We start from the raw sequence: 25,087 nt of genomic DNA, 5'->3' as shown, positions 1-25,087 counted from the left end.
ACCAGCAAGTGAACATTTGTACAGGTGTTTTCACATTTTAATCCAGTTAAATAAAAAACAATCTAAGCTGTAACAAACAAGACTCTTTCTCAGTCTCATCCTTCTCTCTCTTCCCCTCACCCCCCCAGCCCAAGAGCTGTGTGAAACATTCCACTTGAAACTTCAACATTCAAGGGTCTCAAAGTTAGCCTAGTCTGTGTCCAAGGTGCTCCTGCAAACACAGGGCCAAATCCTTAGCTGGTGTAAATCAATGTAGCTCCATGTAAATCATTACAATGGAGGAACCTCAGCTGCTTTCATGGAGCTATATCAATTCATATGGGATATGGATTTGATTCACAGAATCCTATGGGGCAGAATGAGACCCTGTATGAGTTGCATCACAAAAGCCTCTAGGGTAGCCCATCTTGAGAGGGTTGGAGGGGCCTTGAATATCTTTTCCCCCCATATAGCTGCACCTATTAGCCCACTGAAGAACCATTTTGATAGGTTCCAGTGAAATCCTCTTTCCTCCCATTTTAGTGTTTCAGATCAAAAACTGATTTTAGATACAGTAACATGGAAAAACCTTTTGTTCCACTTAGCCTGAGCTACCAAAATGGTGGAGAAAAAGGTGATGGGAGAAACTGCAAAAGCCAGAACAGATAGTCTTGGAATCCCACTCAGCTGCCTGGTTGTAACAGGTGGGATTTGTAAGGCTTCTCTATTTGTGCTCGCCTCCACCAATGGAGTTCCCTGATATCTTTCCTGTGTTTTTTAGCACTACTGTGCCATGAGGGTGAACACTGTTGGCTTGTCCCTTTCTATAACCTTTGTGTACAAGCAACACCCTAAATACACAATGTAAAACGAGAGATTTGTTTTTAACATACTCCTCATGGTGCACACATCAAAGGAGCAGAATCCAAACACAGAAGAAGCCTAGAACTCGATATATGCAACTTTTATCCTACTAATTAACCAACCACTTACAGAAGATGGCACTTCTGTCTTCCATACACTAAAACATCCCCATAGAGGCTTATGCCTTTGGTCATCCAGCTCTTCCAGAGATTTACTCAGTCCTCACACCTTCAAACTAGGTTATCTACAAAGTGCTTTCACCTCTCTGGGACTCTACAGGAAATGAGAGACACACAGCTCATCCTTCCCATTCTTTATTACTAATTTGGTTATGTGGTTAGGGCAGAGGTCTAGGACATCCTGTGCAATGACCTGTGGTAAGATGTTATATTGATAAACTACTAGCCTAGGACTTGAGTGACCTGGGTTCAACCCCCTGCTCTTCTGCAGACTTCCTGTGTGACTTTGGGCAGGTCATTTGAAATCAGTAGGAGTTAGGCATCTACATTCCTTTAAAAATGTGACCCTTCCTCTTTCTGCGTCTCAGCTCCCCATCTGCACAGGGGGGGATAATAGCACTTCCCTACTACACGAGGTGTGGAGGATAAACATATCAAAGATGGTTAGGGGCTCGGATACTAGGGTGATGGAGGCCATGAAAATGTCTAAGATAAATAATTTCTATTAAAGCTAAATTGTCTTACTCAGCAAAAGGCAAAATCCATCCTTCCCTGACTGTAGTCAGCCTCCAGCTCTTAACAGTTTAACACTGGAACCAGCCAGAAACAGTTATGGCAATTTCCTGCAATACCTTTGGGACATCTTACTGTGTTACTGTATCATTGGGAGACTGTATGCAATTCCATCTGGCGGGGTGACCACAGCTTCTCCAGGAACTAAGAAAAGTGGAGGGTGATTAGACAAATTCACTCAAGATGTAACACCTCCAGAGAAGTACCATCACCTGGAAAGGCTCACATATACTGGTTCGGACTGGATTCTTCAGTGACCAATAGACAAAGAAAGGACTTTTGGATAAACAGTCTGAATTTAAACTGACTCAGGGCCTTCTTTCTGATCCATCAAATGGACAGAACCATCTGACCAACGGGGCGGGGAGGGAGGCGGGCCAATCGTAAGGGAAGAGTTGGAAGAACTGACACCTACCAGAGCCCAGGTTTGGAGTTGGGGTGACCTTGCTAAACTTTTTAGCATGTGCTTAGGTTTCTTTATTGTTTTGCATATGTTTTTTCTGTAATCCTTTTACTTTAAGAATACATGGGTTTGCTCAGAAAGAGGTGTGTGGTAACTTGTAACTGCTGGCAATTACAGCTGTGCATAGCCTTCAGCGAGAAAGCAAAGCACAGATCCTGTTCAGGCAGTCTGGCTTGCTGAAGTTATCGCAGTTTAGGCAGGGAACCATGCAGCCTGGAAAGATCCTGGTCAGCAGGGACAGAGATGTGGTTCTCTGCCTGAAAGAGATGATGGCTGTGGAGTCTGGAGCCTAGAGTGGGTGCCCTCAACGGACAATGGAAGAGGAATATCGGTGAAGTTGCCATGAACTGTCACAGCCTACCTCCCCCGTTTAGAAATACCACACCACAAAAGACAGAGAATGGCATATTGAGGAGTTACCATGAGAACTACTACTGCCATCTCTATAGTGCCTTAGGATTTCAGATGCCATTTTTGTCACAAATGCAGACTTTGGGTTGTTCCTACTTGCACAAAGCCTTTAACTCTGCCAAATTCAAAATCCCACCTAGGCTGCTCTTTGTAACGTAGAACTGTGTGGCATTGTATCCTGAAGCCTAATCCTAGAGAGGAGGAATGGTCTTGTAGCTGAACAACTGGGCTAGGGCTCAAGAGATAGGAGTTCTGTTCTTGGGTCTTCCACACAGATTTACTCTGTAACCTTGGGCAAGTCATTTAATCTGCAGATGCCTCAAATCCCCCTCTCTCTCACTGATGAGTTGTAAGGATAAATGCAGTGATGTTTGTGAGGCAATCAGATCTTACTGGAGTGAGTGCCATGGAAAAAAGTCTATAAATTGTTTAAAAAGAAAAAGATACTGAACATATACATTTCTGTAAGTGTGGAGAAGCCAGGTTGACTTTAATGCCTTTGAGTGAACTCTCTAAGCCAAATACATATTAAAAGTATACTCCTCAAGTTTTGTAATCTCAATTTGCTAGAAGAGGGGATTTAACTGCATTTTAGTAATTTAGATATTTGAAAAGAGAAGATCAAAGCTAATGTAATGATATTACAATACAATAGAGCTGAATAAAATTAAGCAGTGCACATGCTGAATACTACTGACTACTGAAATAAGCAAAACAAATTGTCAATGTTATATTAGGCAAGCAATAAGGAAACTAGTCTTCATTTTGCAGTAATTAAGGTCATGTCTGTTCTGTTCATGTAATTCAGTGTAAGCTCTGCACCTTACTGTTTGGTGCATATCAGGTGGCACTTAAGTCTATAACAAATCTTATCTTTTATGTAAATGTATAGCCAACTGCTGCCTCTGTTACTTTAATTACCCGAAGAAAGCCATATAAAAATTATACACCAATGCAACACCATGGAGCAAAACTTACTGTTGTATGGAATGGTGATTGATCATTGCCATTAATGGTTAGCGTCTGCAGGAGAGTTAGTCTGATGTTTGCTCATATTGCTTCTGCAAGTTGACTTTATGTTTATTACTCCTGGGGGCTCTGCACCAAAAAATTAAAAATTCTGCACACAATATTTTAAAATTCTGGAAAATTCTGCACATTTTATTTGTCAAAAGAACACTACATAATCGCCCAGTTTCAATTATTTTGGTAATTTATTTCAAAATACCTGTCAGCAAGTATGTCTGTTAACAATACAGACACACACAAAAATTCCCCCAGGAATAGAGAGTTAAAGGAATCATTATGACAACCCAGGTCCTGTTTCTCTGCCCACTTCCCCCCCCAGAGCCCAGCCGGGGAGCCAGACACCCACAACCCCTCCCCCCCCAGAGCCCACCTGTGGGCCACCCTAACCAATACACCTGAACCCCCTCCTTCCCAGAATCCAATCACGGGGCCCCTCCAGCCCAGATACCCACCAGATACCCTTCTGCCTAGTCCAGTGGCCCCTAGTGGCACATAGCAGCACTGAAGCCCATTTCTGTGGAAAAGGAAATTCTGTGAGCACATTAATTTCTGCAAAATTCTGCATTGTGCAGTGGTGCTGAATTCCCCCAGGGGTAGTTTCGATCTCTTCTAAGCCCTGCTCCTGGTCCCACTGAAGTCAAGGACAAAACATCTAAGGACAGATCCTTGATTTCATTGGAGCTATGACACATTAGGTCAGGCTTGACAAAGCCCTAGCTGGGATGATTTAGTTGGGGATTAGGTACTGCTTGGAGCAGGGGGTTGGACTCGATGACCTCCTGAGGTCCCTCCCAACCCTGATATTCTATGATTCTATTACACCAGCTGAGGATTTTCTCTCAGTGGTGAATTTATATTTCAGTGGACATGTCTCTTGTGATTTGTGTGTGTATGTACACAGATAGTCAATTTTTTCACAAGTCTATATTCATTTTTGAAGAAAAATGCAGAAAATAAGCAAGATGTTTAATACAATAATTGTTATTAGCATCAGGACAGAGGAACATTAAACATGCAAGTCTACTGCTATATGTTTTTAGCTTCTGGTTTGTCCCCTCCCCACCACCTCCTTTTGACACAGGAAGGCGGGTGTATATGACACAAAGATTAATATCTGTTCATTACAAATATAATCTAAAAATGTTGGGTTTTAATAATGACATCATATATGAGCCATGTCACTTGAATTAGTTCCTCATGTGACACCAAACTGAGTGTATTTCCATATATTGTCACCATTAAAAATATTTTGTTTCCTAGTGATCATTTTACTGCAAAGATTAAATTTGTCAGTGCTGAGAATCACTGGGCTATAAAATTATAAACAACTCCTAGCACAGAAATATTTTTGAATGTCTTCAGTCTAGTGGTCCATAAACCAACCATTTAACTTCTTGGATTTAGGCAGAAATACCCCGCACAGGCAGATTATTTCATAATTGTCTGTGAGAGTTTTACAGCTTTTCCCGAAGCCATCTGGTACTGGCCACGTAAAGACACAGGGATAGTGGACTAACTGGATCTTTGTCTTGACCCAGCAACTCCTGATTTCCTATTTGCCAGAAAGGACCGGGAGGGACAATACAGAGGATGAAGTTTTGTGGCAGATGAAATCTGAATGACCTTCAACAAACAACTTTCTGATTATTCAGAGCCTCTGTGCTTTAAAGTGGATTAAAAACCAGTCTTACAGATAAAAAGCTAGCAAACTGCTTTTATTAAGACACCAAGACATTCTGCCTAACATGTAATTTACACAAAACAATTGCTTTTGTAGGCACCAAATTAGCTATTCATCTGCATTAAATTTTTGGTGTGATATTGTTGGCTTTGTTTCCATCATTAATGGTAAATCATAAGGGGGAGATTTTCAAAGGCATAAAGGACTCAACTCCCATTGAAAGTCATTTCTATTTGTGCCTTTTATGATCTCCTTAACTTTTAGGCACTCCCACATTGTACCTCAATAGTCAAGGATATACAAGTCTCTGTAGAAATTCATGGAAGGCTAAAAGGTGAGATACAAAGTCTCAGCGACAAAGAGCTTTCCTTTTACTATTTTAAGAAAAAGATTAAGATTCGTCAACTCTAATTAACTCTGTGGACCAATCCAGGATGGCCCCAAAATGGGCAACAGTCTATTCCTGCCGCACACAAAAGCACAATTCAGCCAAACCTGAGGATTAGGGCCACTGTATATAATAAGGTATGCATTTCATCATCAGTCTTTACCATGGCAAATAACAAAGGGACATGGGCTCCTTGCAGATCAAGTGCCACCCAGATCAATTTCTGGCTAGGTGGTTTGGCTGTATATTCAGTTTATGTCCACAACTGGCAATTTTATCATGCCACTGTTGCTTTTGTCATGCTCACATGATCAATGGCTGTGTAACAGCATTCCTTGGTACACACACTTCAGAATTTATTGGTCTTCCATTCTAATAATATGGTTTCCTCTCTCCATAGGAATTGAGCCAGACTCATTGTTGGCTCTTCTTCATCAAGGGCTACTTAAAGTAGTACTTTGAAAGTTCAAGTTCAAGGATCTAATTCTCCATGGTTTTATCCCTTATGTGGACATTCATACCTGTGCCAAGTGAATGTAAAACACCATTATTCTGACTGGGTAGCATTTTGTATTCACTTGGCACAGGTGTAAATGCCCACACAAGGTTCAGGATAATAGAGAACAAGCCCCAAAAGCTCCACTGTCTTTGAGTTATCGCTGCACAAAGAAGATCTCAGATTGCTTCTTAAGGTGAAAATAGTATACTTACTTTTCCCTACTCTGATAACTCAAAAACGGCTAAAGGGATTTTCAGTTTTCAAAAATCCAATTTTTGCAAAACACAGGAAGTTTAGACCAAAGGAAGAAAGTTACAGAGGAGGGAAAACAGAAAATTATAATCATCTCGCAGACTTAACGATTGCAATCCTAGTACATTTTCCTATGCACCCATTTGGATGGCAGCCTGGAACGTGCCAGTATTGTAAAGATTAAGAAAAAAAGAGTAATCATACATGACTTGCTTTTTCTGGCTTTCTGACTTCAAATTTCAACCTTAACAATATTTAAATTGGGGTTTTTTTAATTCAATTGCTTCTTGGCCTTTGAATTATGACTCACTAAATCAAACCCTTTCTCCCACCATTGCTAAATTTACATTTGATAAGGAAGAAAGGCAACTTTTTTTATTGTAATTGTGTGAACCTAAGCACTAGAACAATGAGTTCATTATCCCCATTAGAATCTTTATATCTTAGTATTTTAGTAAGCTCTCATGTGCTTTGTAAACCCATTTTTGTTTCAGTGTTGCCCTTTCCTTCCTCAGTACATTGGGTTGTAATACTTTTAGAAAATGTCACTGAAGCCCCAATTCCCCTAAACATGCCAGTATGTACTTAACTTTATGCACATGCTTAAAATATCCCGACTCAGGAAAGCACTTTCAGCATGGGCTTAAGCATTTGGTGGCATTGATGCCAAACATATTGTATTGTGTTTCTTGTGTCTCTCTTCACTGACTTAATTCAAGATAATATTAAAGTAAAATTATTTTACATCCTATCATAACTTCACAGTAGATTATGAGGTATGACTCAAAAATGCTTTGCTTATTATCTGTGCTACTGCCTGAATAGCTGTAGCCAGAGGAGAGGAGAGAATACACTGCACAAACATCAATAAGTTGGGATCCATTTATAAATATAACATTGAATGTGTGGGAAGAATTTAAATATCTGGGATATATCATGGGCCAAATCTTGGTCCAGTGAGTGCAACAGCACTTGAGAGTATGGGGGTGCAAGGTGACCCATAAAAGAGCAGAGGAGGAGGGAGAGAAGGCTCTTCAGAGTGGCTATGTCCCCTCCCCATGCAGGGAGCAGGAGGAGATAATGGGGTGTGTGAAAAAGAGAACAGACATTCAGCTCTGTCTCCACAATGCACCTGGTAACATCGTTGTTCTAGTATCTCACAGAATGTATACTGCCACAGAAATAGACCTAGTGCAGGTTACTGCTCCCTGTAGCAATGGGGACACCAGGTCCAGCAAAACTGCCGGATCTGTGAGCAGCACAATAGCCACTGCCCCCAACATGGGGCAGGTAGCAATGTGTCACGATCTAGCCCTAAGATTTGGTGGGCCAATCAATGACGTTATCCTGAAGTTGAGTGTGCTGCATTTTTTCACTACAGTGGCATACAGATCAGCCTTTCAGATCCCCTCATGGGCACCTTTGCCTGCATTAAACCAAGATGGAAGGCCTCTTTCATGGCCCCTCATTAGAATCATGGCTTCACCAGTTTCTCAGATATTAATTTCAGTTTGTTGGAATTTTAAAAGTTAACCCATTTACCCGGGGACATCCAAACCCTTCCTTGTCCCCAGTCTTCAAAGTTCCAAAATACACCGTTCTGAAAGCATGCCTTTTTGCCATAATAGTAGCTCTATGCACTACTGATTCATTAGGCCAGGTTGTGATACATTTTCTTGGACAAACTCTATGTACATATTTTCAGGCTGTCACTAATTCTGAGCCCTCAAATTTTATTGTAAATGACAAGGATCCCACGCTTCCATCCAGTGGGAGTCTCTGAAATAGTTCTTGGTTACAGTGAATAATTTCTGGCGCTCATTACAAATGCAAATACTCCCGCTAGTGCCTTCTACACTTGCCCAGTAATTGTTCTAATAATGGCATCTTTGGGAAAAGTTGTCAGAAGATGACAAGAATATCTGTCAGGATTACAAAATAAGAACTGCCATCAGACTGTAACCGGGATTCTATGTTCATGATTGACAAGAGGACACAGTGTGATAACTGCATCACTCACAGCTGACTGAAATGGGCCAGTGGGTAATAATTCTTGAAGATTTATTTTAAAGATACTGGGCCACATTTTCAGCTCCACTCTGCTGTGCAAAAGGAACAGAAATTGCACGCAAATCCCCAGTGAGTGCCGAACTGGCATAGCCAGCGTCTGAGCTACTCCCCTAGTTCCTGCAGACATGGCCTAGAAGTAGTGCTGGGGATATGTGATGGCAGGCACATAGACAAAGTACACTGCTGCCCAGCTACCCCCCCATAATGGAGAGTCACTTGGGGACCTTGCCATTTGGAGTTATTGTAACTTATGCCTCGGCTACTCTAAACTATCTGAGGGATAGAGCAGAGTTGGGCAGAGAATCAAGGAGCCGTAACCAGCTTCCTGCCACTTCTACTCTGTTGCATTGAGCGGATCTTGGACACAGCAGAGAATCTGTCCCCCTTTTAATTCTCATGAAAGGTACCGGATTAACATTCCTGATGATCCAATTCCTCTGTGTGATCACAAGAGAGACTTGGCAAACTTCTCCTCACTGTCTTTCTAATGTGCCCCAAACTTCCTCCATACTAGGACTGAGAGGATACTTCCTCTAAAACTGGGCAGGTAGCAATATGTCATGCTCTAGCCCTCTGCTCCTGTGGTCCAATCAATCTGCATTACCCTGGAGTTTAGTGTACTACACTTATTCAATACAATGGCATACAAATAACACAAGGCAATAGTGATTCTGCCAAGACCACAAAAAATGTGCAAGTTTGTGGCAGTTGTGAGGGTTACTGAATGTAAACTATACAACTTCATTAGGTCAGCAAAACTTTACGAATGGTCAATATTTATCCCTTACTTGGTTTTCCATCAAAATCAGAGAGTCCATCTGAGTCCGATGCTGCTGCTGACATTCTGATTCTATATGCAAGAGGATTTACAACTGTCCAATAAAGTTAAAGGGAGAAAATATTGAACTCCATCATCTTTTTTCTTTCCAAATACAATATGGAAATTAGACAGGCTTTATGAAAGCAGCAACGTGGAACACAAACAGTCTCTCCAATTTGTTGAATTGCAGTTTATGAACAAATACTAACTTTTCTTTAAAATGTGATGGAACTGTTGAAAAGTTGTATGCACATATTTAACATTCAACAACAAATAGACTGGAAAAAAGTATCATAAAAGAGGTGATGCCACCTTTTTAAATCGGGTCATTTTGCTTAAACTTCAGTTCAAGCATGAATTTTGCAGCAATATTCTCATCAACTTCCCAGAACCAGAGATTTGTATTTTATATTGTTTGCCAATAGGGATTATAAGCATTCATATTATATATAGCATTGATTTTAGCTCTAAAACGAAGTGTGGAGGAAAAGGCAAGATGGTAATCAGAATGATCTGATTTTAAGGTCCAATATTTCATGAACCACCAAGGCTACTAAAAATCTGCTATACACAATAATGTGGACACACAAGATTTCAAATCTCATAATGTTTTGCGCAGCTCTGATGCTGATACAGCTTCTCTGAACAGGGTTCAAATAAAACTGGTTGGGAATTTTCTGTTAGAATGATTTTCCAAAGGAAAACTCAATTTCTGCAAAACTGAAATTTTAAGAGAAATTTCAATTTTGAAGAAAATTTTCAATTTTCCTCTGAGAAAAATCTAAACAAAAGTATTTTGCTTTGAGGCAGTTTTATCCAAATTGGAATATTTCATTTTGTTGTCCTAACCCAAATGTTTTGAATCAGTTCAACAAAACATTAAACTACATTTTTCTATCAGCACATTGCATTGTGGGAGTTGTAGTTCTGGGTCCCATTCTTTTCACTGGGCCATACTCCCAGGAAGACTGTATCTCCCAAAATACAACATGGGTTTCAGAGTAACAGCCGTGTTAGTCTGTATTTGCAAAAAGAAAAGGAGTACTTGTGGCACCTTAGAGACTAACCAATTTATTTGAGCATAAGCTTTCGTGAGCTACAGCTCACTTCATCGGATGCACACTGTGGAAAGTGTAGAAGATCTTTTATACACACAAAGCATGAAAAAATACCTCCCCTCACCCCACTCTCCTGCTGGCAATAGCTTATCTAAAGTGATCACTCTCCTTACAATGTGAATGATAATAAGTTGGGCAATGGCCCAACTTATTATCATTCACATTGTAAGGAGAGTGATCACTTTAGATAAGCTATTGCCAGCAGGAGAGTGGGGTGAGGGGAGGTATTTTTTCATGCTTTGTGTGTATAAAAGATCTTCTACACTTTCCACAGTGTGCATCCGATGAAGTGAGCTGTAGCTCACGAAAGCTTATGCTCAAATAAATTGGTTAGTCTCTAAGGTGCCACAAGTACTCCTTTTCTTAATATAACATGGCTTTCCCTCCAACCAAGCTGCATGCATCATGAGACTCACATGACTCTAGGTTTCCGAGTAGCAGCCGTGTTAGTCTGTATCCGCAAAAAGAGAAGGAGTACTTGTGGCACCTTAGAGACTAAGAAATTTATTTGAGCATAAGCTTTTGTGAGCTACAGCTCACTTCAAAGCTTATGCTCAAATAAATTTGTTAGTTAGTCTCTAAGGTGCCACAAGTACTCCCTCTCTTTTTACGTGACTCTAGGAACATCAGTGAAGATGTAGTCCTACCAGGGAGCACGGCCCAGAGAGGAGAATGGAAATCAGGCTCCCAGCCTACAACTCCCATGAGGCTCTGTGCCACTATGGGACAGTGCAGTTTAATATTAAACTGACTCAAACTGAAGCATTTCAGGTCAGCGCAATAAACCAAAACAAAACATTTCAAGTTCAGGAACACTGAAATGTTTTATTTGGATCAAAAATGTTGAAAAAAAACGTTTTGACACTTCCAGATAAAGAATGTCTGGAATTTCTGTACTGCACAAATTGTGAGATTTGAATTTTTTCCCCCATTTCAGGGACAACTACTGGAATTTCCCCTGGGACAAAAATTCCAAATGCTGCTCAGCTCCTTGTTTCCCTCTTTGTGTTGGCTCTGTAGTCATTGTTGAGGACTTTATTTCATATGTGCAGCAACTTTTTATAGGTCTCTTAAGGCTCTTATTAGCAGCATAGATATATTTGGAGCTTTGATGACTAGACTGATGACAGGTTTCAGAGTGGCAGCCGTGTTAGTCTGTATCAGCAAAAAGAACAAGGTGTACTTGTGGCACCTTAGAGACAAATTTATTTGGGCATAAGCTTTTGTGGGCTAAAACCCACTTCATCAGATCCATGGAGTGCAAAATACAGTAGGAAGATAGATATCTATCTATACACACACAGACACACACACCATGAAAAGATGAGGGTTGCCATACCAACTCTAACGAGACAAATCAATTAAGGTGGGCTATTATCAGCAGGAGAAAAAAAACTTTTGTAGTGATAATCAGGATGGCCCATTTCAAACAGCTGACAAGAAGGTGTGAGTAACAGAAGGGGGGAAAATTAGCATGGGGAAATTGTTTTTAGTTTGTGTAATGACCCATCCACTCCCAATCTTTATTCAAGCCTAATTTGATGGTGTCCAGTTTGCAAATTAATTCCAGTTCTGCAGTTTCTCATTGGAGTCTGTTTTTGAAGTTTTCTGTTGAAGAATTGCCACTTTTAGGTCTGTAATTGAGTGTCCAGGGAGGTTGAAGTGTTCTTTGACTGGTTTTTGAATGTTATAATTCTTGATGTCTGATTTGTGTCCATTTATTCTTTTGTGTAGAGACTGTCCAGTTTGGCCAATGTACATGGCAAAGGGGCATTGCTGGCACATATCACACTGATGAAGTACTGATTTAGTATAGTCAGCTGCATAGTCATTGCATTCTTGTGAATCACCCTGATGCAAGGGAGCAGTTTATAGTGTATATTTATAGGTTTGTTCGGTTGTCTGAGCATTGTACATTATATTGTCTCAATTCATTATTCAGAACAATTTCATTCTCTGTTGTAACCACATCACACAAAGTGATAACTAATTATTTTAAGGATACCTCTGCATAAACATAAGGGATACCAGCCCCAGAGTTCCTGCCACCACCACAATGAGCATAGAACCATGAATGTTAGGCAGAAACAGATGACTCCAACTACCAGAATTAAACAATAATCTCCTACAGCAGAATGACTGCAGAACACAAAAGAGATTTTAATAACTAAGCAATAAAATTCTAAATCCTTATTATGAGACCACTGTCATTGGTAGCGAAATGTCTAAATGACGCTGGCTCATGAAAAACTTCGAAATGCTATTCAGAGCGTTCAATAAAGTCTGTTTATGTAACCTTCTTTACATCATTATGTCTACCTTGTGCATAACTGCTTCCTATAATGAGCAAATGTAAATTACATTTCCTTGTGCCAGCAGAACTCACTGCACCCCACAGAGATCCTGAATGCAACGGCCCTGTGCTGGTTATCTGCTGGGGTGGAGGTAGCTTTCATCCCAACAAGGCTCTGTATGAGCTTAGGTGGTGGATATTCTAGAGTAGCACTGAATCAGGGCATTAGCCAGGCCCTCTTTGTGGGAAGCCCTTATCCATGGTTGATGTTGCAATGATCCCTTATAAAGGGGGAGCCAAGAACAGGTTGCAGTTACTTTGCACTGCCACATCTTGGATTCCTGGAGATTCTACCATCAGGGATGTCTGCTAGCACTTATCGTCACTGAATCTGGCTCAAATGTAGAATGGCCTTTTTTTGGATATTAGGTATGTTCAACTATGTGGTGTGGGTGGGGAAGAATATTAAAAAGAATACCTAAAATAGTCCTTAAAAATAACTTCATGATATTAGGCACAGAGGGTTTTAACAGAGAAAGTCAGGTAGGTGAAAAAATACTGTGTTTAATAGGCGGCAGAGATTCTGAAAATAATTGTGCTGATGTGACATGTATGCTCTTCACTATACACTGTGCCTGGTATGCTCACCACGAATCAGAATGCCGGTTATCTGGAAAATATTGTAAATAACACATGTTCAGCATTACCAGACTGTAGTCTATACCAGTGGTTCTCAAACTAGGGTCGCTGCTTCTTCACGGAAAGCCCCCGGTGGGCCGGGCCAGTTTGTGTACCTGCCGTGTCCGCAGGTTCGGCCGATCGCGGCTCCCACTGGCTGCAGTTCGCCGCTCCAGGCCAATGGGGGCTGCGGGAAGCGGCGCGGGCCAAGGGATGGGCTGGCTGCCCTTCCTGCAGCCCCCATTGGCCTGAGCTGTGAACTGCGGCCAGTGGGAGCTGTGATCAGCCGAACCTGCGGACGTGGCAGGTAAACAAACCGGCCCAGCCCGCCAGGGGCTTTCCCTGAATAAGCGGCAGCCCTAGTTTGAGAACCATTGGTCTATACTATGGCATTCCTTGGCATGTATACCAATGGGAACATTGTAAAGTTGTGCACTGCAAATCTGAGTTATGTTGCAGACACAACCCTGTGCTAAGCATTTTCCACCTCTACCCCCCAATCTCCTCTAAGTCCCCAATTACTTACATCGGATTCTGCAGCTAGCTAGGCCTTTCTGTGAAGAACGAAATTTGCTAGGTTTACTCGTGCCTATGCTGATTGAAGACACATAGTATTAATGTTGATTGTTCAATACTATCACAGACATACAAAATTACAGGGTCTCTGCCCTGGAAAGCCTACTATTTAACTCAATCTGGACACAAAGGACAATGGGACCTCAATGGGTAGTAGGTACAATAGATAAGGAAGGATGGTACAGTGATTTGGGCACTAGTATGATCCCTAGGTTTGATTCCCTGTCTGCTAGAGACTTCCTGCATGACCTTGGGCAAATCACTTAGCCTGGTTCTGTCTCAGTTCCACATCTGTAAAATGGGAATCATAGTACTTCCCAAACTCACAGGGTTTTTGTGAGGATAAACATACTCAACGACTGTAAGGTACTCAGATACTATGGTGATGGGCAGCCTATAAGTATCTTAGATAGAAGGAAACATCAATCAGTATGAAATAAGTGAATTTTAAGGAGGAACTTGAAAGAGGAGAGGAAGCCTGGCTGGCAGGCTGTGAGAGGTTTTAAACATAAGTGTCAAGAAGCAAGTCTTGATTTACTTTCTTCTCCACAGGAAGAAATTAGGAGAGAGGATGTGAAGCAGCACAGGTTGCAGTGAAATAAAAGATAGGGATCATACACAAGCTCTGTCATTGTACCACCACAACATTCTCCATAGTGTGTTCTGTATGGTTTCAGCTATGGCTTAGTTTATATCTTTCTGTCTATTGGCACTTAGTTTAAAGATTAGGGGTGGCTCTTTTCTGATAAGTATCCTTCCAAAATTCTCTCCAGAAAGTGGCATGAGTAACACCAAGAGAGCAAGGACTTCAACATGCTGTACCATATGGAAGTACCTGGGCCTGCCTAACGATGGGGTAAAGTGGCCATTGTGAGAACCAAAGACTGAGCCAGCTTCCTAATAGAGCTGGTCAGGCTTCTAGGTTGATCAGCCGATATCTCTGCCCGGCTCTCAAAGGTACTGGACCCCTCTTGCTTTTTGAAAGAAAATGTGACTCAGTATCAGTTTTATAAAATGTATAAAACCTTTACACTAAAACCAAAGCAAGAACACATATCACCAAAGCTAAACTACTATTCATTGTATTAACTAACTACAGTAAGAATAAAGCACATCAAATCAACATCAGATCAGTCTCAGTATTGGAATAGAGTTAAGTCATCGAATTAGTGCTGAAAATGATCAATCCTTATACATTCCAAGGAGTCTAAGAAGGTAGCTGTCAAATGGTTACAAGTCCCTAAAAAGATTTCACCACAGTCAGTAAAAATATATATTATATTTAAATATAAATATAATTTGAATGGTTAAGTAGCTTAACACTGAAAACAAATTATTATCTAATGTCTCAACCTCAGAGCCCATTATAAAGTTTCCTTCTTAGATTTCAGTTCCTCTGTGGTGGCTAACCTCTCCTCCCCAACACAGATATTCTAACACAGGGTTTGGGTCTGTGTTCACCTATGCAAATTGGTGAGGATTTTTATCAAGCCTTCCCCAGGAAAGGGGGTGTAAGGCTTGGGGGGATTTGGGGGAGGAAAGATGTTTCCAAGTGGGCTCTTTCCCTGTTATTTTTGTTAGACGCTTGGTGGTGGCAGCAATAAGGTCCAGGGACAAAAGGTAAAATAGTTTGTGCCTTGGGGAAGCTTTAACCTAAGCTGGTAAAAATAAGCTTAGGGGGGTTTTCATTCAGGTCCCCACATCTGTACCCTAGAGTTCAAAGTGGGGAAGGAACCTTGACCGGAGGATTGCCCTCATACAACATGGAGCTAGTATGTGAAAGCCACTGATGACTGGCATGGGCAGAAGGTGTGGGAGTGAGGAAAAGCAGCTAACCATCTGCTAACTAAAGTTGGATCCACTCAGAATACAGACAGTGCTCATCAGGGCTGGGGAAGGGTGATTTTGCAGGGTAACCTGAAAGGACCACACTGATGACGAGATAAGGGACTTTCCTGGCTGTAGTGTGGGAGTGAGAAGAATGTACCATCTCCTCAAGAGTAGGAAAAGGGAATCAGAATGGGAGTTAAGAACTTACCACATGGAAGAGAGGGTGCTGCTGCACCCAGTTACAAAATGGCTGCTTTAACAAATGAGACACCTCTGCCACATTCAAACGGCAGGCCCAGAGAAAGTTCCTGCGAGAGAGCAGGCCTCTGCTGAAGAAAGTCAGCAAGAACCAGGCAATCAGCATGAAAGGTGGGTTTCTGGAACTGGTATATCTCCTCCCATAACTTATAGTGTGGCTCAATCAGAAGTTATGGGCTTGATGCAGAAATAACTCCATGAGGTTCTTTGCCCTGTGATATGTAGGAGTAGGGTTACCACTTCTGATGTACAAAAACACAGGATATTTGGGATGATCTAGAGCCCATAAAACTAGACAGCTGTTAGCATGTACTGAGCACCCTTACAGATTTCCCAGAACAACTACCACAAAAAGGGTGATTCTGGGAAAACCTGAAAAGGTGGCAATGCTGTTTGAGGTCAGAACAGATCATCATCCTGTCCCTTCTGGCCTTAAAATCTAATATATTCAATATCACAACCAAGAGTGTCACCTAAGCACAGAAAAACCTGTGAAGTGCAAAGCAAGGATACATGTAAATAAGGGAATTTTAAGTTTTTTAAATAATGTTCTTTTCAATTATTAAAATGCCTGCAGGGCAGAAAATCTGGACTTTCAGGTATTAAAAATAATGTAGCATTTCAGCCCTACTTAAAAGAATCCCTCCATTTGGTACAGTAAAAACAGAGGACTGTAGACCAATTAAATTTCATTCAATGTACTGGAAGAGTAACCAACCTAAGAAAAAAAAAGAGAGACATTAATACGATAGATAAGAAGATTGTGTACCACTAAGTTGATTCAATAATGTTCTAATATTTATTATTTCTATTTGGTGTGTTAGTAAAGGTAGTAGGCTGACAGTGGTACTAGGCTGCAGAGAGAGAGAGAGAGAGAGAGAGAGAGAGAGAGAAGGAAGAAAGAATGACAAAGATAGAAGGTATCAAAAAAGGAAAATGTTCCTTCTGCTCTACAGTACAGTATGCTTCAGGTTTTATTTTTTGCCATGAGATAGGAGTATCTGGATGTTGAACTGCGAGATCTTAAATTACTTTGGATTTGTTAGTTTTTGCAAGCTAATTTAATTCCTGGTATTTCACTGGATTGACACCCCCAAGACCTAGAAAATCACTTCTAATAGCTTTATCCCTCTCTGTAATTTTCATTCATTTTGTAAAGGTTTCAGTTGCGTACCCAACAGCTTGTAATTGTGGCAATGACACAAGCTTCCTTTGATGAAAAAACATTGAAAAATATACTAATTTAGGGAAAAAACTACAAACTGTGAACAAGTGTCAGTTAAGGTCAGCAATCCTGCATGATGTGTGTAATGTGGAGAACTATGTTTTCATGATAACCTCCACTGACTGTTAAAACAACACTGCACGTCATAGTCTCTATTACATTACAGCAGAAATACATAGCAAAACATGGTCCTGTGAAAGCTCCATTTAACTCAGTGTAAAAATTCTTCAATGGAGCAAAAATGCTAATATATCAGAAGCAAATGAAAAGGGGAGATAGTCCAAACTAGACAGTCTGTTGCTTCCAGGCAGAGAGAGAGAAAAAAAGATTTCAGGGACAGGAAAAACACTGTTAGATGACAATACATATATCAAATGGTTCAGTAGAGTAACTCAAACCAATTTCTAATTCCAAAATGGAAAGAAAGGCCTTCAGATGGAAGTTTTCTTAAATCAACTAATTTTTAAACTATTTATTTAGGAAATTTTAACATGGTTATAAATCCTTACCACGTAAATATAAAAAAGAAAACCCATACATGTACCAGTTAGTTTTTGTTTACAGAAACATTATACAAAAAAGGGGTCAGATTTCTGTTTAACAGGGTGTTACCTTACAGAGTGAGCATCATTACAGCTATAATATATCATTTCTAGCGATTTTATTAAACTGAGCAAAGTGTTTATATGCACATTTAACAGACCAGACTTGTCTATCAAATGTTGATATTCAAAAAAAATTGCAGATGGATGTACTTTGAGTATGGAATAAAAAGTAACCAAATATCTTTTTGGTTAAGTATGGAACTGATGTGTTAATTTTCCATAACCACAAACTCCCATGTGTTTGAACCATTTCTTTACAGTTTGGCATTTTCCTTTTTCCACTGAAGTTACCAGTATCTGAGCAGCTAGTAGCAGATGAGAGATTAATTCTTCACTTCCTCTTGTAAAGCACCTAACTTTAAAGCCAAATCTAAACAAAGTGCTGTGTATTAGTTACACTTTAAGAGCTAGCCAGAGTGTCTGAATATTGCGCAGATCCCTGACCAGGGGACCAATGAAGAAAGAGGGCAACCTTCATAGCATCATCCCTGCTCTTCCTCCAATCCCTGTGATAGCCCCTCCTTGGAGAAGGAGAGGGAATGCTGGGGGTTGGAGACAGAAAGGGAAGGACCGGCACCATGGAGGAACATACATCCTTCCCTCATCATCACTACTCACTGCTCCAGGGTGGGATTCTTTATAGAAGCGAATGCTGACTGAATCCCTGATGTGGAATATCTCCTTCCTCAAGGAGCAGCGGGGAATGGCCAGGCACTGCAGCTAGGGGTCAAAGCTGGTGCAAGGACACAGAGGAATCTTGGGGGCTGAACCCCTGCTTCTCCTGTGAAGCAAAACCCCACCCCCGATGAAACAATACAAAGAGTGAACTTCCTGAGCCACTGTTGATTTTTTTTCCCATATAGGAAACAATCTCAGTCCTTGAAATGAATGGAAGGAAGTTCTACCATGAACAGAGCTAGGGACTGTGTTAGGACTCCTGGGTTCAGTTGGCAGCTCAGCCTTGACCACTGTGTGATCTCCAAGTGCCTTAGTTTACTAGTCTGTGAAATGGGTGTGTAAAGGTGTGGGCAGTCCCTACACATCCTCTTACAGCCTGGTATGGTGCTACTGGTGTGCCCCACTTTAATTTCACCCAGTGCAGCAGCAAAAGATTCTCTTTAGCCACCTGAGGCAAGAAGCCATATTCACAAAAATACCATGTCCCCTTTTTCATCAGGTTTCAGGACAGGAACCATTGTAACAAACTGTTCATCAGGACCATGGTTCAAGGCTCCTAAACTTACAGTCCACGCACCAGTCTCCAAGTCAGGTTAGGCTTGTCTCCTGGTGCTTGAGGGTATGTCTACACACCAAAAACCACAACCCACAGTGGCAAGTCTCAGAGCTGGGTCAACTGACTTGGGCTTGCACAGTGGAGCTAAATATATCAGAGTAGACATTTGGGCTCAGGCTGGAGCCCAGGCTCTGAAACCCAGCAAAAAAACAGAGCCCAAGCCTCGCCTACACTGCTATTTTTTCCCCACAGCATGAGTATGAGTCAGTTGACCTGGGTTCTAAGAATCCCTGCCATGAGTCTTTTTTTGTTGTTGTTGCATAGATGTACTTAGAAAGCAACCTGCACCCACTGCAGCCTAGCTGGCTTCTATTCCTCACTCTACTTTGCTCGAATGAGTTAACTCTGCATCCTGGCCATTTATATGGCTCAGCCCTCAGGGTGTGGCAGGGCCTCCTTGATTATCAGCATCAGCCTGTCCCTGAAAGGGATACTACACTTTTCCCTATACACTTTCATAGGGCATAATACTTACCTACTTCACAAAAATGTGATGTGGCTTACTTGTTTGTAAAGAGTTTTGTGGTCCACGGAAAATCCATGACTTCAAATACTACTGTAAACACCACAATGTATTTTAGATATTAAAATACCAGTCACAATTATATTGAGGTGTAGGTACTACGAAGTGTACTAACAAGGAACATAGGAATTGTCTTATTGGGTCAGACATGTGGTCCATCTAGTCCAGTATTCTGTCTCCAACAGCAGCCAATACCAGACATCTCAGAGGCAGGGTCGGCTCCAGGCACCAGCTTTCCAAGCAGGTGCTTGGGGCGGCAATTAGAATGGGGTGGCAGTCCGTGTCCCGTGGCGGGAATTCGACGGCAGCTCCACCACTTTTGGCGCAGTGGCAATTTGGCGGCGACTGCTTGGGGTGGCAAAATTGCTAGAGCTGCCCCTGCTCAGAGGAAGATGTAGGCACTTAGCGGTAGACACATGTGGATTGAGCTGGCCCTCAAAGGTCTCATTCTAGTCCCTAATAATTAGAGATTGGCATAACTTCTGAAACATGAGGTTTTTATAACTACTTTATATATAAATTAATTATTGTAACTCTGGATATTCATGTTATCCATGTGTCCAGTCACTCTCTTTGAATCTTACTCCTTACTAATAAAGCGAAAGAACAGCAATTAAATTAAATTTATATATTCTTATCTTTTCAGCAACCTTGACACAGAAGAACTCTGTGGTAAGTTTCCTTTTCAAAGACAGCCATAGAACAAAACTGCAACAAGCCTGTATTGCATGTGAACACATCATGTGGATTGAGCTCGTTTTTCTCTTTGATAATATGGAACAAGTATATAAAACTATATGGTCTGAACTCCTGGGAAAAATGGAGATGGCTCAATGAACCTTTAAGACTAAACTGAAATCTGCTAGAGAATTCTGCAAAAATACTTCATGAATATTTCAGTCTCATTATTTTATCATTCAAAAGTGATTTTCTCTGCTCTACTTTATTTGCTTATTACTGGACAACTTTTATTCCAATTATTCCATTACTTCCTCAAGTATAAATACTTAGGCAACCTTACCATTTCCAATGGCTTTGTTACTCTCCTCCAATTTGATTAAGATTTGGCAGAATTTATCAAGTCAAACTCCCATTAGCTGCAGAATTTGCCCCACAAAAGCTGTCCACAACATGTACTTTCCTGAAAACCACTTATTTTTGTTCCTGAGCTAGTTTAACAGCATCTGAGTTAATAATGCAGCTTGCAGTGCAAGTAGTACACAGTTCAGAGAAGTTCTTCAAATCCACCCAAAAAATGTCAAAAATCAGTTATTCTTGTAAAAAAAAAATGCATAGTTCTGGGAGGAAAGTCAGAGAATAATGAGCAGAGTGGTATATGTGCATTTATATTTTTCCAGAGCTGATAGCATGGAAGCCTTTTAGGAGGTCACTGTGAAATACCCACAATAATTTGAATGCCAGCATGTTTGCATGTAGGTCTAATGCGACACTGACCAAATGTGAGGAGAATGAGTGATCTCTTTAAGATGAAATGCAATGAGTGCGTGGCTGAAATAATACAAGGCCAGATCCTCAGCTCAAGTCAAAGAAGCTATGGTGATTTACAACAGCCTAGGATCTGGCCAAAATTATCTACAGCTGACCTCGAAAGGGAGGATAATGGTTTTGTGCCCTTTCTCTACTGCTTTGATTTATAGTTTACTGCTAGTGATCGGCTTATTACATCTGCAAATTGTGCACTCACTTAGGCCCCAATTCTGCAGTCAGGCCCATGCAAACAGACTCCTGTTCCATTGTCTGATTAAGTGCTAGATGCTATATGCAGAATTTGGCATATAAGGTTTAAAGGTATCCTGTTCTTCCTATCAACTTTGATTAAATATGGGTTACATTAGCTACTCTCATGACAGCTGATCTTTCCAACATCCTCAGAAATCTCTTATAAATTCCCACCAGTTTGTTTCTCATCTTCCCTGCTTTGGTCTTCATAATTCTGGAACTGAATTAATCTGAGCCCTTTGCCTGAAAATCTGAAATAGCCACATGCTCACTTCAGTGATTTTTTTTACAGTTTTTCCACATTGTATTTCCCTTTCCTCCAAATAAAATGGATCTCCAGGATATTAAGTCACACTACCTGCCACTTATTTTTGTGAATAATGAGGCAAATAAGTGAATTCAGGCTCTAAGCAATATCAGCTTCTGTCTCTAAATTCTCCTCAATCTTATGCGTTAGTGACTCCACTGACTTTTTGTTTCCTTCTCATCTAACTAAAAACTTCACAGGGTATGTCTACACTGCAGTCGGAGATATGATTGCAGCATGCATAGACATACCAGATCTATATTTCATCAAACACTATGATGCAGAAATATTAATTGACCTGTCAAGCCGCAATTGACCTCAGGGTCTCTCAATTCATAATCCTATGCCCTATTCACTGTACAATCCAAATTCCCTCAAATGAACACACAGTGCTGCTAAAAGAAAAACAAATATAATTATGTTAATTACTTTCCTTGATAAAACAGAATTTTATGGAAAAGCTCTTCAGTTTCATCCCATATATACTTCCCATCCCATAACTGAAAGTTATTTAGGGAAGTATATATTTCCATTATACTCAGAACATGGTGAGCTGTTTGTTACATTTATTTTATTAGCTGGGTCTAATACCTAAAATCCTAGATGAAAGGTTGTTGGAGTCATGATTTATTCTTACAGAATATTTTTCTCGGCATTTGGGAGAGTATGAAAATGTGCTGTCTGCCTTAGAAGATCTAAATGTTTCTATACTGAAGGCAATGGACAAAACAAAGAAAGTAAGTGGAAGTTATATTTATCTTCTACACAATATTTTGAGTCTTTTTTTCTATTGTGATTTGATGTACTGGGTTTTAATTTCATTAGTCATGAAGTATTTGATAACTCTTGTTTAATTATTTCCACGTTTCTGTTTTATTATTAGAGGAGAAACAGCCTTCTTGAAATGGTCAAAATACCACGGCATTAAAGTCCACGTGCAAGAAATTTGTAGTTTCAATCCATGCAAAACTACCTTTTTGAATGACAGACATGTCCTTCAACTCCTAATAATGTAGGGTGTTCATATTCCATTCAAAAGATCCTGGATATCATAAAAATGGTAACATTGTATTAAGCCAATTACCTGAATATAGAATGAGAGAAGCACTAAACGCAGCTTTCAATAGTTAGTTTTTAGGATGTGTTCAGGAACACTATTTACAGTATGGCCAGTTGCAGATTTATAGATTTTTAAAGCCAGAAGAGGCTATAATGATCATTTATAACACAGGCCATGGAATCTCTCCCAGTAATTCCTGCATCAAGCCCATAACAGCATCATATAGACAAGAGAAATATGGGGATTCTCATCAGTACCATAATTACAGAAGATGCCATCTCTTGCATCAAGACTTTTCCAAGAGTACAGAATGTACAGATTTTAATTGAGCAACTGACATGTACAAACAGCCAGAAAGTTTATATCTTACTGTGCAAGGGTTGGCTCACCGCCAGCACCTCCTCATGACTGGGCGTGGCATGGCATCTCTCCACTAGGATCTGCTGCTGCTGCTAGTTGCTCTCTGCGGTGGCTTGCCCCTTCCTGTGACTTGGTCCTCTGGCCAGGTCACTTCAAAGTCTCTCCCCCGCCAGGTAGTCCATAAACACAAAGCAAGGGTAGTTAACACAAATAAACTGAGTTAGTAAAAGAGAGCAAGGAACACCTCTCTCTCAGGATGTCTTAGGATCTGGCCCTCCCTTACCTCAGGGAGGGACTATCAGGCAGTGGTTGTTGGGGAAGTTCCCGCCTTTCCTCAGAGGTTGAAGGTCTGTTCTCTTCCCTGGTCCACCAACAAGTGAGCTGGTCTGCGCCCTTTTAACTCTTCCTCCAGCCTGTATCTGTCTTGTAGATGTGGTGGGGCTGGGCTGACTAAGCCCAGAGCAGTGTTTTAACCCCTCGTTGTCCAGAGTAGTGTTTGCATACCCTATTACACTTACTTATTTAGAGCATGATTTAGGGAGATGCTGTGCACCTCCAATTCCCAGTGACATCAATGGGCATTGGGAGTATTCAGCCGCTTTCCAGATAGGGGCAGTAATAAGGAATATCTGCATTTATTCTTTCTAGACATAAGCCTAAATATAAACTGCTTGATTAGGCACATGTACAGGATAGTGCTAAAATGGCAGAACATGTCACCTAATAATTATTGGATGTAAATAGAATGCTGCATTTAAGAATTACTTTGGAAGTTAATTACATAGGAGGAGTCTCAATAGAGTAGTAAGAATGTTGTGAAGAAAAGCATTACTGACTGGAAACAAAACAAATGGGAAAATCTGGGATATTAATAAGTGTTATATTTAGCTGCCTCAGCAACTCAATTAAAAACATTAAAACTTGCCTAGACATTATCTTGACTTCAGATTCATGCTTAGTGGTTTTGCTTTCCTCAGGAGATACGTTGGACAGCACACTCCACACAGCACTATGCATCCACAGTAGGGCTGTTAAATGATTAATCGGGATTTAATATTTTTAATCACAAGGTTAAAAAAATAGTTGTGATTAATCGCAGTTTTAATCACACTGTTAAACAGAATACGATTTATTTAAATATTTTTGGATGATTTCTACATTTTCAAATATATTGATTTCAATTACACCACAGAATACAAAGTGTACAGTGATCACTTTATATTTTTATTACAAATATTTGCACTTTAAAAAAATAAATAGTATTTTTCAGTTCACCTCATACAAGTACTGTAGTGCTCTCTTTTTTGTGAAAGTGCAGCTTACAAATGTAGTTTGTTTTTAAACACATAATTGCACTCAAAAACAAAACAATGTAAAACTTTAGAGTCTACAAGTCCACTCAGTCCTACTTCTTGTTCAGCCAATCACTCAGACCTGGGCTACACTTGGCGGGGGTGGGGGGGGAAGAGATTTCAAAATAAGATACGCAACTTCAGCTACGCTATTTGTGTAGCTGAAGTTGAAGTATCTTAGTTCGACTTACCTGGCTGTCCTCACGGCGGCAAGTCGACCGCGGCAGCTCTCCCATCGACTCCGCTTACTCCTCCTGCTGAGGTGGAGTACAGGCGTCGATTCGGTGATCAATTTTTCATGTCTAGACGAGACGCAATAAATTGATCCCCGATAGATCGATCACTACCCGCTGATCCAGCGGCTAGTGAAGACGTACCCTTAGACAAACAAGTTTGTTTACATTTATGGGAGATAATGCTGCCCGCTTCTTATTTACATCACCTGAAAGTGAGAACAGGTATTTACGTGGCACTGTTGTTCCCGGCATTGCAAGATATTTACGTGCCAGATATGCCAAACATTCATATGCCCCTTCATGTTTTGGCCACCATTCCAGAGGACATGCATCCATGCTGATCACAGGTTCTGCTCGATAACGATCCAAAGCAGTGCAGACCAACGCATGTTCATTTTCATCATCCAAGTCAGATGCCACCAAC

General features: G+C 40.7%; 1 protein-coding gene across 1 annotated transcript in view; it reads left to right on the top strand.

Annotated features, from left to right (window-relative positions):
* NECAB1 (N-terminal EF-hand calcium binding protein 1) overlaps positions 1-25,087 on the top strand; it is a 119,353-nt gene that overhangs the window by 39,575 nt on the left and 54,691 nt on the right. The window contains exons 4-5 of the mRNA XM_077808932.1: positions 20,255-20,280; positions 22,295-22,392. Of these exons, the coding sequence (XP_077665058.1) occupies positions 20,255-20,280; positions 22,295-22,392 (124 nt within the window). The remainder of the gene's footprint in view (positions 1-20,254; positions 20,281-22,294; positions 22,393-25,087) is intronic.

The sequence above is a fragment of the Eretmochelys imbricata genome, chromosome 2 (assembly GCF_965152235.1).
Source record: "Eretmochelys imbricata isolate rEreImb1 chromosome 2, rEreImb1.hap1, whole genome shotgun sequence".
NCBI lineage: Eukaryota > Metazoa > Chordata > Testudines > Cheloniidae > Eretmochelys > Eretmochelys imbricata.
The sequence above is the reverse complement of the archived record's forward strand: the minus strand, read 5'-3'. Positions and strand labels throughout refer to the sequence as shown.